The sequence below is a fragment of the Leuresthes tenuis genome, unplaced genomic scaffold (assembly GCF_036924035.1).
Source record: "Leuresthes tenuis unplaced genomic scaffold, fLeuTen1.0.hap1 SCAF_12, whole genome shotgun sequence".
Classification (NCBI taxonomy): Eukaryota; Metazoa; Chordata; class Actinopteri; order Atheriniformes; family Atherinopsidae; genus Leuresthes; species Leuresthes tenuis.
In genome coordinates, this window is record NW_027325366.1 from 16,008,577 (window position 1) to 16,024,231 (window position 15,655).

The 15,655-nt window shown below is 42.2% G+C and overlaps 1 protein-coding gene across 3 annotated transcripts in view; it reads right to left on the reverse strand.

Moving 5' to 3' along the window:
• Positions 1–15,655, reverse strand: part of tbc1d4 (TBC1 domain family, member 4) — a 32,795-nt gene that overhangs the window by 9,991 nt on the left and 7,149 nt on the right. Inside the window, exons 2-15 of one of the 3 annotated variants that reach the window (XM_072396620.1) lie at positions 13,566–13,694; positions 13,238–13,469; positions 12,406–12,650; positions 11,612–11,701; positions 11,086–11,190; positions 10,851–10,983; positions 10,635–10,726; positions 10,344–10,454; positions 9,798–9,920; positions 9,154–9,213; positions 5,998–6,215; positions 5,358–5,510; positions 2,326–2,483; positions 884–1,096 (exon numbers count right to left, since the gene is read on the reverse strand). In XM_072396620.1, coding sequence (XP_072252721.1) covers positions 884–1,096; positions 2,326–2,483; positions 5,358–5,510; positions 5,998–6,215; positions 9,154–9,213; positions 9,798–9,920; positions 10,344–10,454; positions 10,635–10,726; positions 10,851–10,983; positions 11,086–11,190; positions 11,612–11,701; positions 12,406–12,650; positions 13,238–13,469; positions 13,566–13,694 — 2,062 coding nt within the window. Of the gene's footprint in view, positions 1–883; positions 1,097–2,325; positions 2,484–5,357; positions 5,511–5,997; positions 6,216–9,153; positions 9,214–9,797; positions 9,921–10,343; positions 10,455–10,634; positions 10,727–10,850; positions 10,984–11,085; positions 11,191–11,611; positions 11,702–12,405; positions 12,651–13,231; positions 13,470–13,565; positions 13,695–15,655 lie in introns of all 3 variants that reach the window. The other 2 variants (XM_072396619.1, XM_072396621.1) reach the window with 2 other exon arrangements.

A 15,655-nucleotide genomic window follows, 5' to 3' on the forward strand; every position in this document is an offset into this window, starting at 1 on the left:
TTGAAAACAGTTATTCACAGTTAGGTCCTCAGACCAGCATTGATGTCATAGTAGCAAACAAAGAAAAAGAGATGCGTTGGTGTTTAGAAAAAAGGCTTCAAATTACAGATGATGTCAAAGGCTCTTTTAGCTCTTTCTAGAGTACTATATCAATGTGCCTTTTTATTAGATTTCTTTGAGATGTGTGTACGTAAAGACATTATCATCATTTACAACATTACTATCATTTACCTAATTCCAAGAAAAAAATATTTTGATCAGAAAATGGCAAAAAAACAGGAGAGCTGAAAGGCTTTAGGACAGATCCAAGACAGCATGGGCCACTATAGAGTAACGTTCCGTAAAAACTACATGAGGTCAAATAAATTCCTGCTCTTTACATTACTGGTTCTGGGTGTAGTGCAACAGCAAAGCTCTTAATATAGCTGCGCTCAAGAATCCCAAACCAACATGGCAACATTTGACCACATAAAGAGAAATGACAGTTTAAACAGTCCCTCCCGCCAAGCCCTTTGTTCCTGGCCATACTCATAAAGCATCAGTTAAGAATGACAGAACTTTAAACGCTGGAGCACGTGTTGAAGACTGAATGTGAACTTTACTTACAGGAGAGAAAAAGAGGCAAGCATTTCATTTATTACTCTCATAAATATCTTCACTGGCAGTTAAGTTTTAGCAATAGCACCCAGTGTGACCAAACCTCAAACAGCCTCGTGACAATTTCTAAATACTAGCCTTGACAATAAACACACAACATGTCAAGGCGAACTCGGTGGTACAAGAGTGCAAGCATCGTGTTCTTTGTGTGTCATTCATGGGACCAAGAAAGGTTCCAGGCTGAGTGTCAAAGTTAATAAGCAGCAGAGTGCCGACTTATGCTCACCCTCCAGTCTCTGGTTCTCCTTCTCCATGCGCAGCAGTAGGATCTGCTGATGGATGGCAGTCTTCCAGAGAGAACGGTAGTCAGCTCCTGTCCTCTTAGGCCTCTGGTCAGAAAGCTGATCACGTACAAGAGGCAAAAGATGCCTCAGAGGGTCCAGGCTTGAGTCCATGGTATGAGGAGATAGAGGCAGTAGCTCACTAACATCAGAATGGTCTAAAACAGCAAAAGTGTAGAGCTGAGTACATGTAGGGAATACATTTATAGGTCACAGTTTTTAATACAAACTGTTAATCTAATCATTTCTAGTTTTTTTTCTGCAGAGGTGAAGTAATATAACTCATCCACTCCACTCCACACAACCTCTTTCAGTTATCTTTTGTTTGGGTTGTATGGCATGTTTACTCTATCGCTAAGTCTCGCTGCTCTTATCAAGCCAGTTCCCAGCTGCAGCGAACACCTGTTATCATTTAAAGAGAAGAAGAAGAAGAAGTCTAACTGACAGCTCACAAAGTTAGCACGTATTCTATAGTATTTTTTCATTGGGTGTTTTGCGTAAATGTTGCACTTTGTGAGTCAAATACACAGATCAGCCACAATGTTCAAACCACTGACAGATGAAGTGAATAAAATCATCTAAACCATTAAAATGCAACGATTTGTTGGGAAGTGTTGGGTCCTGGCATTCATGCAGCTGTTACTTTGACATGTACAACCCACCAAAACATTTTTGCAGACCAAGCACACGCCCCTCAAAAGCATTCACTGACAGCACTGACCTGCCCAGCAGGACATTTCGCCCTGCCCAACTGTCAAAAAGAGCTCTGGACCAGTTGGAGTAACATAACAAACAGGCTGGGGGTTGACCTGGCCTCCAAATTCCACAGATCCCAATAAGACTGAGCAACCCAACCTACAAGACCCAAAGGATCTGCTGCCGATGACCCTACATTAGACAACACAGGACACCCCCAGAGGTCCTGTGTCCATGCCCCACACGGTTAAAGCTGATCTGATGTCAAAGGGAGGAGCTACACAGTGCTACGGACGTGAGTTTAATGCTGTGGCTGCACCAGTTACACGACTCCGCACCAGTCGTGTAACCGGAGTATTTGCTCAATATCTGAAGCATTTACAAGATATTACATCAAAATAGCGCTGCTTGTCGGCCTAAATGTTATCAGGTTAGATTGTACAAAAGGGAAGGATATTGAGACAGGTAAAGGGAGGACTTTTAAGATTTTTTATTTAAGATGTAGACACTCTTAGATTCCGTGTTAACCCTCTCTGCTTTCTGCATACATGCATGCAAAATCAGTTCCAGTGACGCTGTTTTCCAGAAAAAGGTTTCTCCCTTAAACTCATGTCCTATGCGCTTGTGGATTATTTATTGAGCATTGAGTTTTGCCCTTCCACAGCTTTAAGAAAGGATTATGGTACCACACCTGTGTGCTGCACGGATGCGGATGGCTTGTTCATGGGTGATGCGACCCTCAGGAAGATCTTCTGTCTCCAGGAGACCCTGCGTGGGGTCTGAGGGAGAACTCCACTCAATGAGTCACTGCTGCAACCAGATAGGGTCCTTTTCCTGCCTTCCCCATTGCTACAAAAGAAGACACCGAGTCAAAGACACCCGATAAAAGAGTCAGTTGTCAAGTTACACAGACACCCTTTGAGCACTCTCTTAAATGTCAGCACCAACATCCCTCTGCACACATACACACGACAGATACAGCAAAACCCTCTGGACTGATGACAAATGCTAAAGATGAGTAAAAAACAACAACAACAACCCAACACTGATTCCAGGGTCCATGTTAATAAAGCAGCAGCTCACAGTCAGTACAGAGATTAACAACAAACATCAGCCGCAGCTGAGTCACATGCATGCCTGTTCTTTCTGAAAAAGAAGTCGCTTATTAGTGAAGAAGAAAGATTGGTTATTAGTGGAAACTGTCTCAAGTCACTATTTAATTGTTTTAAAACCACGAAATCCTGCAGAAAAAAAAAATCCATATCAGACCATTCAAAAAGTGAGATTACCATGTAAGGTTTCTACACAACCCACTTTTGATGTTTTTTTTTTTCATTTCATTTAACGTCTGAAATCAAAATAGATTTTTTGTGAGGCCTGCAGAATTTAATCATGCCTGCCTGAAAATGCCATACATTTTGAAAAATGGAACAAACAAAAATGAATACCGTGGAAAACTTGAGTGTGCAGATGCATTTAACTCCAACCCCGTCTCTATTCTCCAGAGCAGCTGTTGCCAACCTTTTTTACCTTGAGGTTCCCCCCTAATCGCATCGGTGCGCCCCCTTTTCCACCGCAAATCCAGCGCAGGCACGTGTGTCCGCACAAAGAAAGAATAATCTCTGAAGTTTTCTTTGCACCCTTTTCCAAACCAATTACTCACACCTTTCGGAGTGATGTCAGACCTGATGCTTGTGGCAGACTTAAGTTTTTTATTGTTATAAATTGCTGAAGGCTGTCTCCTGGGAGGATATCCCCTGAAACTGTGTGTTAAACCAGTATGGGGGGCAACAGCACTTCCTTTGACATTCCAAAACTTTATGAGTTCTCCTGTATATATTTCTTTGGCAATGAATTATCCTGAAGCTGAGCAGGCTCATCTTCACAGCAGAAGTATTCCACATCCCTGACGCTGGAAGTGTAGAGGTCCAACACTCAGGTCCTTCCTTTCATAATTATACGTCAGCATCGGTAAACCAAGACTAAGTGTCCTCTCGAACAATGTTCATATGCAGAGTAAATGAGTGAGCAAATCAGTGCATTCTTGCCCTCTTTTCCAAATGAATTTGCCTATATTTAGCATTATCAATCACTCCTTCAGTTTTGAGCAATTCTACAACGACGCTTTGCATGACACTCACACCACCATGTTTCATTATGGGGATCTTTGAGAATGAAAGCCTAATCTGATCTTCAACAGAACTTTATTCCTGGCCTATTTAGATAGCTCCTTGGTCTTCCTTGTGGCGCTTGCTTGGTAATGTAGCAGACTCTGAGGGCTTTCAAAACAGATGCACACATCCCGAGATCATGTGACAATTAGATTACACACAGCTGGATTCAATTGAATATACTGAAGTAATCAAGTGACTTCTGAAGATAATTGGCAATGCCAGATAACAATTATGGGCTTCACAGCAGAGGGGGTGAATGCATAAGCATCAACTACTTTATGCACACTTTGGGTTTTTTGGCAGACTTTTCTCTCCTTTCAATTTCACTTCAGTTCAGTTTGGAATATTTTGTGCAGGTCCACAACATAAAATCCAAACACACATCCATCTTAATTCTTAAGTTGTGATGCAACTAAATGGGAAAACACCAGAGTGTGAATGCTTTCCCAAGCCACTGTGTCCCTTTTGTCTTTTGCCCACCAGAGAGATCTCAGGACAGATCGCTTTATAAGATTAAATTAGTTGGGGTTTTTTTTTCCTCCACTGAAGAAACAAACGTCTGTGTTTCTCATTGGGGGATTACTTCATAGTTACAGTAGTTAGTAAGCTTGGTCAGCACAGAAGGGCCTGTCGGGATCTTGTGGGCACAGAAAAACAGGAAGTGACCTTGGACTGAAACAAATGTCACAGAGACAATCATTTTCCTCTCACAGCTGATCTGCAAATGTAACGTTGCCTCTTCTTTGACATATTCTCTTTACTGTTTTCCCGTTAGTTTTCAATAAGATTTTAAAGATTTACACTTCTCAGTAACACTGTTTTGCTCCTTTAGCCATCAGTGCAGACACAAGTGATATGATACTGCACAATGGTCTGCTCCACTGCTTCTCATTTATAATGCAAATGTTAACCTTTACTTTCTGTCACCCTGACACCTGTGAAGAGACTGACAGAGCACTGACAGAGCAATACGCAGTTCGTTTTGCTTTCTGAAACATACTATATGAGCAAACCTTGTGCAGCTCAACATTACCAACAGAATTTGACTGTAAAGACATCGCAGAGCTGATACAATTCAGAAATGCAACCGTAACTCATCGTTAACTGCACTAGCCAGGAAAGACTGTAGTACACAGATGAAACCTAGTAAATAAAGACTTTGAATCCAAGTAAAGTACACAGCAAGCTGCTGTGCAAAGAGCTTCAAATGCACATGCAAATAAAACAAGAGAAGGGTCTGTCAGCATCCCCCTCTACTTCTGTGAAACAGGAAGAGGGCAGGTCCAGCTGCGAAGCTGAGGTAAAAAGAAACAGTTGGAAAATATCTTTTTATAGACTAAAAGTTGCTGTGAATAGACAGGAGAAAAAAAAACAGAAAGAAACAGCAAAAGAAAGCTTTGGGTTAAAATGTTTTGACAGCCAACACGGATACAACTACTGCCATCCCAGCAAAATATCAGTGGGTCCCTCCCACCCAACTCATCCTCTTTTGTCAAGTCTTTGACATTTAATTCTATGCAAGGGGGGCTGCCTGAGCACCCCCTCTCACCTCTTGAGGCTCCCACTGTCTGCCAGAGAGCTCAGGGAGCCCAGGGAGCCCTGGTAAAAGCTTTTCAGGAAAGTGGGAGCAGTGAAGGAGGAGGGGAGGCTGAAGGAGGACTCGCTCTCCGAAACACTGCGCGTTCTCGAAACAGCCACAGGACTGGGCGGGCCAAACATGTAATGCCCACAAATAAAAACAAACATTACACAAAGGATAAGGCTTCTGGTGGGAGTACAGAAAAAGAAAAAAGAAAACACTGTGGAACTCATGAGGGATCAAAACAGTGACAGGAAACTTATGATGCTATTGTTTGAGGACAGTGGAGCAGCAGTTGAAGGGAATTTGGACAAATCAATAAACTGCAAATAGATTACATTGTCTGTTCATGCATCAAAAGGTCAACTAAATATTTGGTTAGTGTTAAACTGATTGAGAGAAAAGCAACAGTTAGCATTAGCATATCTTCAAACAAAACACAAAAGCTCACTCCAAAATAAAAATAAAAAATAGATAATGTTTGCAAAATGACCAAAAGAATTAGCACCTGCAACTGCTTCAATATTACTAAAGGGATACACTGAACATTCCTTTTTTCCTAGCTAAAAAAGCAGAGACTCGTCAACAGGTTCAGTTTAAGTTCCTGTACCTGCTCTGCAGCAGCTCCGGGTTGACGGACTGCTGTCTGCGAAGAGGCGCGTGTTTGCTCTGGGCGGCCGGCTGGCTCTCGAAGGAGATGCGTTTCCTCACAGGTGGATGGCTGAAGGTGTGCGCACGCCGACGGAATTGCATTCCGGATTCCAGGTCATCCTCTGGGAAGGCAGGAGGGGAACCTGGAGGGGAGTGACCAGGAGATTCCTCATCCTGCTGAGGAGCAGAGAAAGGGAGAAAGATGTCAGTCGGCATGCAAAACCCCTTTTCCAGTAATACACGTTTATGACATTTTGAGTGGCATCGTGAAACCATGAGAAAATGGTGAAAAATGCCAAACACATCGAAAAACAAATTCCTTTAAAATCATTCTACAAAGCTACGGAGGCCAACAAAGTCAGCATGAGCAGTCAAACGCCAAAGTCTTTTGAAATTACGGCTAGAAACTGTATTCCGGACACACAGCCCAAAACCAAACATGCTATGACTCGAGTTACACATCAGCACTCACCTTTTCAGTCAAGCACCAAGCCTCGACTTTCTGCTCGGTGTTGCCTCATGCCCTGTGGTACAACTCCCACATCTATTGTATTCAAATAGACAATGTCCTGTGACTCAAAGGATCATAAACTATTGGTGGGGAGGACCTCTTTGGTACAGCTCTGCTTGAAATTCATCCAATCTCCTCCCATCGTGCTTCTGGAGACCTCCCTCTTTAACTTCTGACATGACACTGGACATGCAGTGATATCAGTGCAACTTTTTCCAGTGATCTTTATCTTTGTAACAGACACACACACACTCGTAAAAAACAAAAAAGAACCTTTGTCGCTATCCTGAATATCCTGATTTGCATCGTAAATCACTCTGATAGAAGGCCTGTTTGTCTGTTGCACACGACAATGTTGTTTTCACCTGAAAACTGTACGATTTAAGGAAACACTGCGACGGAAAAGTGGCTCACTCATGTATTGCTGTGCCCTGTGACAGGGCTCAGAGAGTTAAACCAAAGACAGTAGTGGCTCAGCAGACACGTAAACTGGACATCCTGAGTGGGGTTTCCTGCTTGCTTGGACATTACATCCTAATAGAATCCCCACAGACTTCTCATTCACTTACTCACAATGCAAACTTTTCAAAAAGTTTTTCCACGCTGTTTAAAATCTGACAAAGGTGGCTGATACTGTTCTGTCTAAAGAAGAACATTTCTGTTATATAAGTGGTTGCCTGGGAAAGTACCTTTGCCTGCACCTCAAACACTAGAATTGTTTGTGTGAGTGTGACTATGGCTAACTGATTGCAGCTATGAAAATGTGCAACAGCACAGGCTGGTTGACTTGGAGAAAGTAGGGGATACAGCAGCAGTGAAATGCCCAGTCACTTGAAGGATGACATGAATGATTTTCCTTGTTTGATCGCTCACAAACAGCATTTGTAGGTCATATTACAGTTTCAAGGAGGGTCTACACAGAGGGTGTCTGTCAAGCTCCTTGAGATGCCTGAGACTAGTTTTTTTGCAGATTAGTGAGGCACATTGTGCAGCTGAGGGAGTCCATTGCAGTTGTGAAGAGCCTTTGTGAGGTGCGTTTAGGTGCCCTGAATCCAGGCGTCCCAGCAGATCGCTGCATTGAGACAAGTTGAACAGGATCGCTATGAGCTTTAAAAGGGACACTGCCAACTTTAGAGCTCAGAATCTGTTTAAAGCTGTTAGGAGCTACTGCACAACCTCAGCTGAGTTCAGCACTTTACTTTAATACTTGGAAGTGGAATTTAAAGGAATGAGCACTGTAGCTGCCAAGTCTCTGGTTCACGTCAATGCTTCAGGGCTATATTAGTTACTAATAGTTGAACAAGCTGAATCTGCCTCCAAACTCCCAGCAGGCAAATTGCATTGTGGGTTATGTAAGTGGAGGGTTTTGACGAGGGAGTAAAAGTATGGATGCACCGATCGATTGGTTGGCTATTGGAAGCAGCCGATTTCAGCTTGACCAGCTCTGACCAGAGAATAGTGCAGCTTATTGTTCGTTTCTATTTTTTTAAACATCCTTCTTCTTCAGTAAACACAAGGTGCACACAGAACAGAGAAATACTGTTTTTCTTTGTTTTTCTTTACTGACCACTACATGCACACATTGCACAGGGACAGCCACAGTGAGTAATTAATCCTCAGGCGACAATATTTATTTACATATGTAGACAACAACCTTAAGGCAACTTGATCCATTACACTGTTTTTAATTAATTCAATTGAACCGAGTTGAACACAAGTTTTTGCATAATCAGTTCCACGGGCTCCAGAGCAATCCTCAGCACATCACCAGCTTTCTTTAAGTTTGTTCAGTCACTGGCTCTGATGCCGCTGACCAAACAAATATTACGTTAATATCTGGTTCATCAGTTTTCATTTGCAAAAGTACAAATAATGCATTTTATTTCTGTATTTAAAAAAAATGTTTATGCTGTTCTAAGGTGCAGTTTTATATTTTGAGATGAGTGAAAAATAGAAAAAGCTTAAGGACCTGTAGGCTGGTGCAGTTTCAGAGAAAATACAGTATGAGGTCTTTGTGTTGCTGAATGAAATCGACAGTTCTAATAAAAACTGAAAAACCACGGGTTAAACCTTAAGAGAAGAAAAATAAATTGAATAAGCCGAGAAAGTACCAACTGCTTCATCCACATGTGAAAGGGATGATGTAGTTTGACTGTAGTTTGACTGCCTCACCATTGATCCCTTTTCTTATCTTTTTTTTTATGAGTCAGAAAATGCTATAGGTGTTAAGTGCTAAATTTTGTACTCACCATCATAATTACTGACAGGGAGTCTAAGAGACTGCATCGCATACTCATACCACATTCTGAACAGCAGTAACAAACTGAAGCCCACAGCCACAAATGGCCCACTAACACCTTTGTAAAAACATTCCCAGCAGTACAGTTTGGCCTTCTGACCAATGCAGCTTCATCATAAAACTACGTGGGAACAATGCAGCGCAGGTTTATGTCTCCATGCGAGAGGAGCCTTGAGTATGAACACTAAGACTGATCAAAGTGAAAACAGGTCCATCATATTCTTCTTTTCCTCAGAGCAGAGCTGCAACATGATCCCATGACCAAAGCTCTGGGAATTCTCGTGTTTATTGTCAAAGAAACTTACTCTTTCAAAACTGCTAAGGCTTCCCATGCTTCCCAAGCGGCCTCGCATTCGGCTGGCACCCTGGTGACAGAGATGATGATACGACTTGTAACAAGTTGCGAAAAACCAAACTCATAATTAAAACATATGATTAAAGCAGTTTTACATGCCTGCTTTTTCTATTCTTGGAAAAAGATAAAACAGTTGGTATTGCGAGAGCGATGCTAAAATATTGACAATAAATAGGAAGGTCCTGAGAGGCGAGACGTTAAAGGGACAGATGTTTTCAGACTTGATAACATTCACAGTATCATTGTTCAGCTCAGTCTGAGATAATAATAGATGTCTGAGTGATCTCAGATTGCCTGGATCCTTCCACTAAGGAATTATTCTGCTGCCTCACTGGCAGATATGGGTCAATCCAAATCCCCTGGATGATAGTGACACAGATACAGGAACCGATACAAAGACTGAGCGGGGAGACAAATAGGTGCACAGCACAGTGGCTATTTTCAGTCAGGGGTGGAGAAATAAGGGACAGGCATACATTTATATGAAAAGAATGGCCTTGATAACATGAGCAGGAAATTTAGCAAAGATAAAGTAGGGACCAATTAAGTAACATGTTAGGAAAAAAAAAAAAACACCTCTCTACTCAGACTCACCTTTGCAAAGATGTTCTCCAGAGAACTGGTAAGGGATGTGCGAGCCTTATTCTTGAGAATATCAAGTTTGAAGCGACTGCTAGTGGCTGCTCCGTCTCCCGCTGATGAGCTAGTTGATGCATTCTGTTAAAAAGCAACAACGGACATATGAGAACAAAGGTGAGGCTGTCCCCAATAAGGTAGCAGACCATGTGTCTAAAACTGTTAAAAAAAAAAAAAAAAGCAATTAAAAAACAGCCTCCAGGTACAGGCTGCTCTAACAGAAGAGGAACTGTTGCTGAAGTTCTGCCATCTGGGTGAAAATATTCAACTAAAACAAGCCCTAAGGCGAGATCATTCTAAACCTTTCAAACTTAAAATGTCATGTTAGAGGTTAGAGGTTCAGCTAAGGCAATAGTTCAGGGTACATTACAGAGTCAGATTATCAGTCACGAATTCGGTTGACTTGTCCATTTAACAATATCGCCATTTCAACACAAAAATGCCAAAGAAAATCTCAGAATAATAAGTCCTTTGAAGAAATGCGTCAACTTTGCAAGCAGTTACCTGAGGGCCCTCTCCAATGTGGAGGTGGGATTTTTGTTTGATTTCACACAGCTGTCTTAGATGGAAAATCACCAGCTCATTCTCTTCTTGGTCTGACCCGGGCTTCAGTTTCTGCAGAAGTACACGCACTTAAAAATCAATGTGGGAAAACTGTGCTCAGAAGTAGAAGCAGCAACGATAAAAAAATAAATAAATAAACAGCTCACACCATTCAATCACCAAAAGACTGTTAATGTGTCACTTGTGTTGCCAGGAGAAAGTGTGCTTTGTTTAAGAGTAGCCAAACCTTACTTGAACTCGCTCAAAAATGTCTGCCTGCTCATTGTCGGTCAGCTGGGACAGATATTTTTGGATGGTCAGCTTTGCTCTAGGTGGGTAGAGACCTGGGAACAGAAAATGAATTCTCAGAAACAGCCCAAGCATCAGTATATTCATGCGTAAAGCCAAAGAGAAGCGCTGTGCATGTGTGTGTGTGTGTGTGTGTGAGACTCTGATCACATGGCTTACCCTCAATTCTCTCGCAGAGCTTGTGCAGGTCATGCATGGGGCAGGCTTCACAGAGCTGGATCGGGGTCTTGTTACTTTGTAAGGCTGCCGCGGTGGAGAAGGCCTGCTTCAGGGTCAGCATCACCTCGTCAACCTGACACACAAAAGCGGGCGCATTCACAGATATAGACGAGCTCTATGTCTTTCGCACTCGAGTTAAGTCGGTTTTCATTTGCACGTCCTTCGCGCAACTCACCAAGGATTCGCTGGCACACTGAAAAACGTAGCACATGTACTGACTGGGACCAGACTCTGATTGGTCCCGACAGATGAATCCAAAATGGTCGGTTTGCCTAATACCCTGTTAAGTCAATAAGAAGACAAACAGCAAAGTCGACAGCACAGAGGAGGGTGAGAATCCTTTGTGCTCAGTTTAGAATTACAAATCAATATTAACATAACTGCAGCTAAGTGCAGCACATGGCACCATAATGGCTTCCGCACGTTTCCTATTTCCATTTCATCAGTAAATAACCAACACCACTAGACATTGCTTCAACTTTATAGGTTTAGAGTAGGTTTAAACATTCCTATACTACTAATAAAGATGTACTTTGCTATCAATTTAATGATGAAACATAAAAATCCTGCTGTACAGCAATTATGTGCCTGAGGTCTAAATATGTAATACATTAAAGTTGCTCTGAGTTTATGCTCTTGCGAGGCCTACGGGAGAGACACAAGGCTTTCGGTGTAAATACAGCAAGTAAAAATAAGCCAACCTGACAGCATGATGAGATCTCTTTGAAGTTTTTCTCCAGCACCACTGTTTTACTATCAGGACTTATGAGGTTCACCTCAAAACGTCCAACCTGTGACACACAAAAGAATACGCTCACACAGACGCAAAGGCATACAGACAAGATTAAAAGAACTCTCACAAAACATTACCTTCATACTCTTTGCAGGGTCTTATTATCAAATATCTCATAACGAGGAGCTGCTCACTGACCGGCATAAACACATCCACACACGCTCCAAATCAAGGCCAACACCAATGATTTTTCCCATAATTGACTGCTGTGTAGAGTATCGTATTGAGCGATGCGCTCTAGTTTTTAAAATTAGCCACGTGAGGAAATGGGCACGGTGCGTGAGGAATGGCAGCTGGCTCAGCCGGCTGGTCTGATTTTTAATAAAGCATCACGTTTTTTCACAGGAGTGGTGCTGCAGCCTGACATTCAGGAGTTGCAGCCTTAAATTTCTGCAGCAGTTACAGCCGACTGAGCAGGTCCGCGTGTGAAGCTACGCAGCCTGAATGCGGCGAGCTTAGATGACAAGCAGGAATTCGACAATTTTCTTGCGCGACAGGTGGAAACAAGTTCTTTCAAAGAAATTCTGACACACTCATTCATCACATTGCAAAGACAGTATATTTACAGTGGAGTATACCCAGAGATGTTACATATATTGCCGCCACTGCATGCGGATCAAGTTTAAAAGAATCACATTGTAGTCACACCTCCTTTTATTGGTTAACACAACCATTAGCACTCCCCATAGAAATCAACTCTACCTGGAAGAGCATCGTGCGGTTCTTGTCTGAGTCAGACGGCTGAACATTGTTTGGTGCGCTGGCGTGTCTGCGACGCGTGGGACCCATGATGCCACCTTCCCCCGGCTTCCTCTGCAGACTTCCTGCCAGGCTGCTGCAGCGTGTGCGGAACTCTTGCGGCTCCTCAAATCCAGAGTCCTCCAGGATGCACTCCGGGAAGGCTCCTCGGAGGCTGCTCTGACTGGTGCTGCTGGAAACACCTTTACCTGGACCAGACAGCACAAAAGTCAATTTGCAGAAACGTATAGAGCTTTTTCTGAAGATGTTTTATTTTCAAATCTAGGTCTTTAGCCATTGCTCGTATATGTTTATGCACATCAGATTGGTTAAATCTTGCTATCCAATGTGACCATGCACTTTTCAGACTATTAGTTACTGTATAAAAGTCTTTAATTTGACACTGGAACTTGATACTAACAGCTAGTAAATTTAATTTTCTTTTCTTTCACCATTTCTTTAGTCAGCATTATCTTATTCTATTTTGTTATTTAGCCTGGAAGGTCTCATTGAGATAAAAGACATCTTCTTTCAGGTAATCCTGTGTGGTCTAACTTGGTAGAGACCTTGACATACTATAAAATCTCAAACTCTGATAAATAATATCATGAATATCGTTGTTAATATTCTTGCAAATGCAAATAAGGCAACAGAGACATAGCAGAAAACGGAGAACTTTGTAAATCGCCTGCATTTATTTCGGACGCGACAGTCACACATATCAACACGTCACACTTTGACCCTGATACATTCAAACATGATAATCAAGAAATCTGCTCGATGCCTCTACCTCCACCTGCATTTACGTCCTCCACTCCAGGACCTTCGGTGTCCTCCAAACTTTTATGCAGAGCTGTGGACAGCGGGTCTCCTTCTTCCCCCATGAGGAACTCCACAGGGGCGCTCTCTGTGGACCCTCGCTGGCCATTTAGCAGCCGTAGGCGCTTACGTTCAATCTCATGCTGACGAAACTTGTCAACACAGTCGTCGATGAGGGTGGACGGAGCCTTCTTGTGGCCAACTGTCACCTGGATTTTTTTATATTTTTTAATCCAACATTAATAAGCGAAAGACTTTAATGGGTAAAAACATTAAGAGACTTTTTTTAAGAAGCCAATGTTCACCTTTCCACAGTAAAGCACTTCAAACTTCTGGGAGTTGTAGAAGGCCTCGTCCGCTTCCTGTTTAGGCTTGGCATCTTCCTTCAAGGCTGATTTGGGCACTTGGCGAATACTACTAATTACCTCTGGGACCTGTGAGTCAGAACAGGGGAATTAAGGAATAATCAAGACAATGAGCAGCTCAGCCAACAAATACACAATACAAGAACCATCACAGAGAAATGAGCTAAATATGCAGTACCAGCAAAACGTTTTAGACACATTTTCCCATTCAAAACGTACGCAGTAACTATCCATAAGTACAAAGTAGCTGCAGTGTGCTGTGGATGACCTCTCATATATAAAAAAAAGTCCATCACATCAATACAGTTACTCTACACATAATTGTTGACTGAACGCATTAAACAAATAAAACCATGTTTAGATGGCAGTTCCAGAAAACCCCAGAAATGATTGCAAGAACTTTTAACAGAAGTGAGTCAGCTGCAGACAGACCAAACAGAAGTAGGTAAGAAGCCAGAGAAATCCTACGCCTTACGGGGGTGGGGGGGTAGTAGGCTTGGAAGAAATGAAAGACTTCAAGGTGAACCTGTTTCAGCTACACTGTATCAGGTGCTCGATCTGTTGCAGGGACAGCCTGTGCCATCAAAGCGGATAGTGTTTCTTGGATGAATGAATCAAGGAAAAATACTAAACAAAACACAAAAGTGTTTACGGAATACTTGGTAATGTGAAGCAAGTCAATCCTACAAGCTTTGGGAGGTGTTTACAGATGAAACTGATGGCAAAGACTTAAATTTAGCAATTAATTCTGGTAAAATTTTGGCCAACGGACACAAAGTTCCAGCTCTCTTGAAGGTCAGAGTCCCTCGAACCACAGCCACAGTGAAGCTTGTCCAAATTTTGTGTTCAAGACAACAGTGAATACTAAATCATACAATGGCCACAAACGCTGAACAGATTCACAAAACCAGTAAAGAGTTGCATGCAAACTGTTGAGTAAAGATGCTGATAATGTACACCGGGGAGGACAGTTACGTAACAAAATACCTCAGAGGTGTGATCAGTACAACAGGGAAGAAAAAATCCTGACAAAGTCAGTCCCTGCTTTACATACAAGTGACAGAGATTAAATATACACGTGCTGTATTTCTGCTGTGACAACATGAGCTATTTTAAAGCCATTTTCTCAGCGCCTGCCCTCCTGACGGTCATGCCGTGCCTAACTGAAGACAGAGGGCTGTATTGAGATGAGAAAAAAACGCAGGTGGCGAAGGCGACAGGTGCTTGGCCATAAATGCTTACTCAGACATTTCAGAAATTGTTTTTCCAGCTGTTTGCTGACACATTTCTTAATACTTTCAAATGATCCTTTGAGAGCAACTTTTGAGCTGTCAAAACTAAATTTCTATGAATGCACAGTGTGGTGGAAAAAATAATAAATTACAACAGTCACGTGAAAAACACCTTTCAATCCAATGGTTTTAGTTACTGGGACACTGTAAGAAAATCATCTGGTGCTTACCAGGTCTTTAAATGAGGTAACTACAACCTCAAATGAGCAACATCTCATATTACATCGTATCATTATTTAGCTACAAAACTAAGCTAATATTCAGTACACATCAGTACAAACCAAGAGGCCATGTAGCAGCCAGGTGCTGCTGATCAAATGCACTTGATCAATCGATCATGAGCATGAGTGAGACTTACACTAGACTTTATTCGTAAATTTTTTGCCAGTTTGCTGGTCTGCAGCTTTAATGCGTGTGTTAACACAGTGCCAAGGAGGGAAGACATCAGTAATGAGCTTAGAGAAGCAATTGTTGCAGCCCATAAATCGAGGAAAGGCCATTTCCAAACGATTTGGAGACCATCATTCTACAGTGAGAAAGATTATTCGCAAGTGGAAAACATTCAAGACAGTTGCCAGGAGCAGACGTTCCAGGAAATTCATCCAAGATTAGAACATACAATGCTCAGAAAAATTGCTATTAAAAAAAAAAAAGGGGGGGGGGGGGTACATTTCGATATATTCTGCAGCTGCAGGACCTAAACGCCCTGCAGTCACTGAGTCCACCAGGAACTACTTT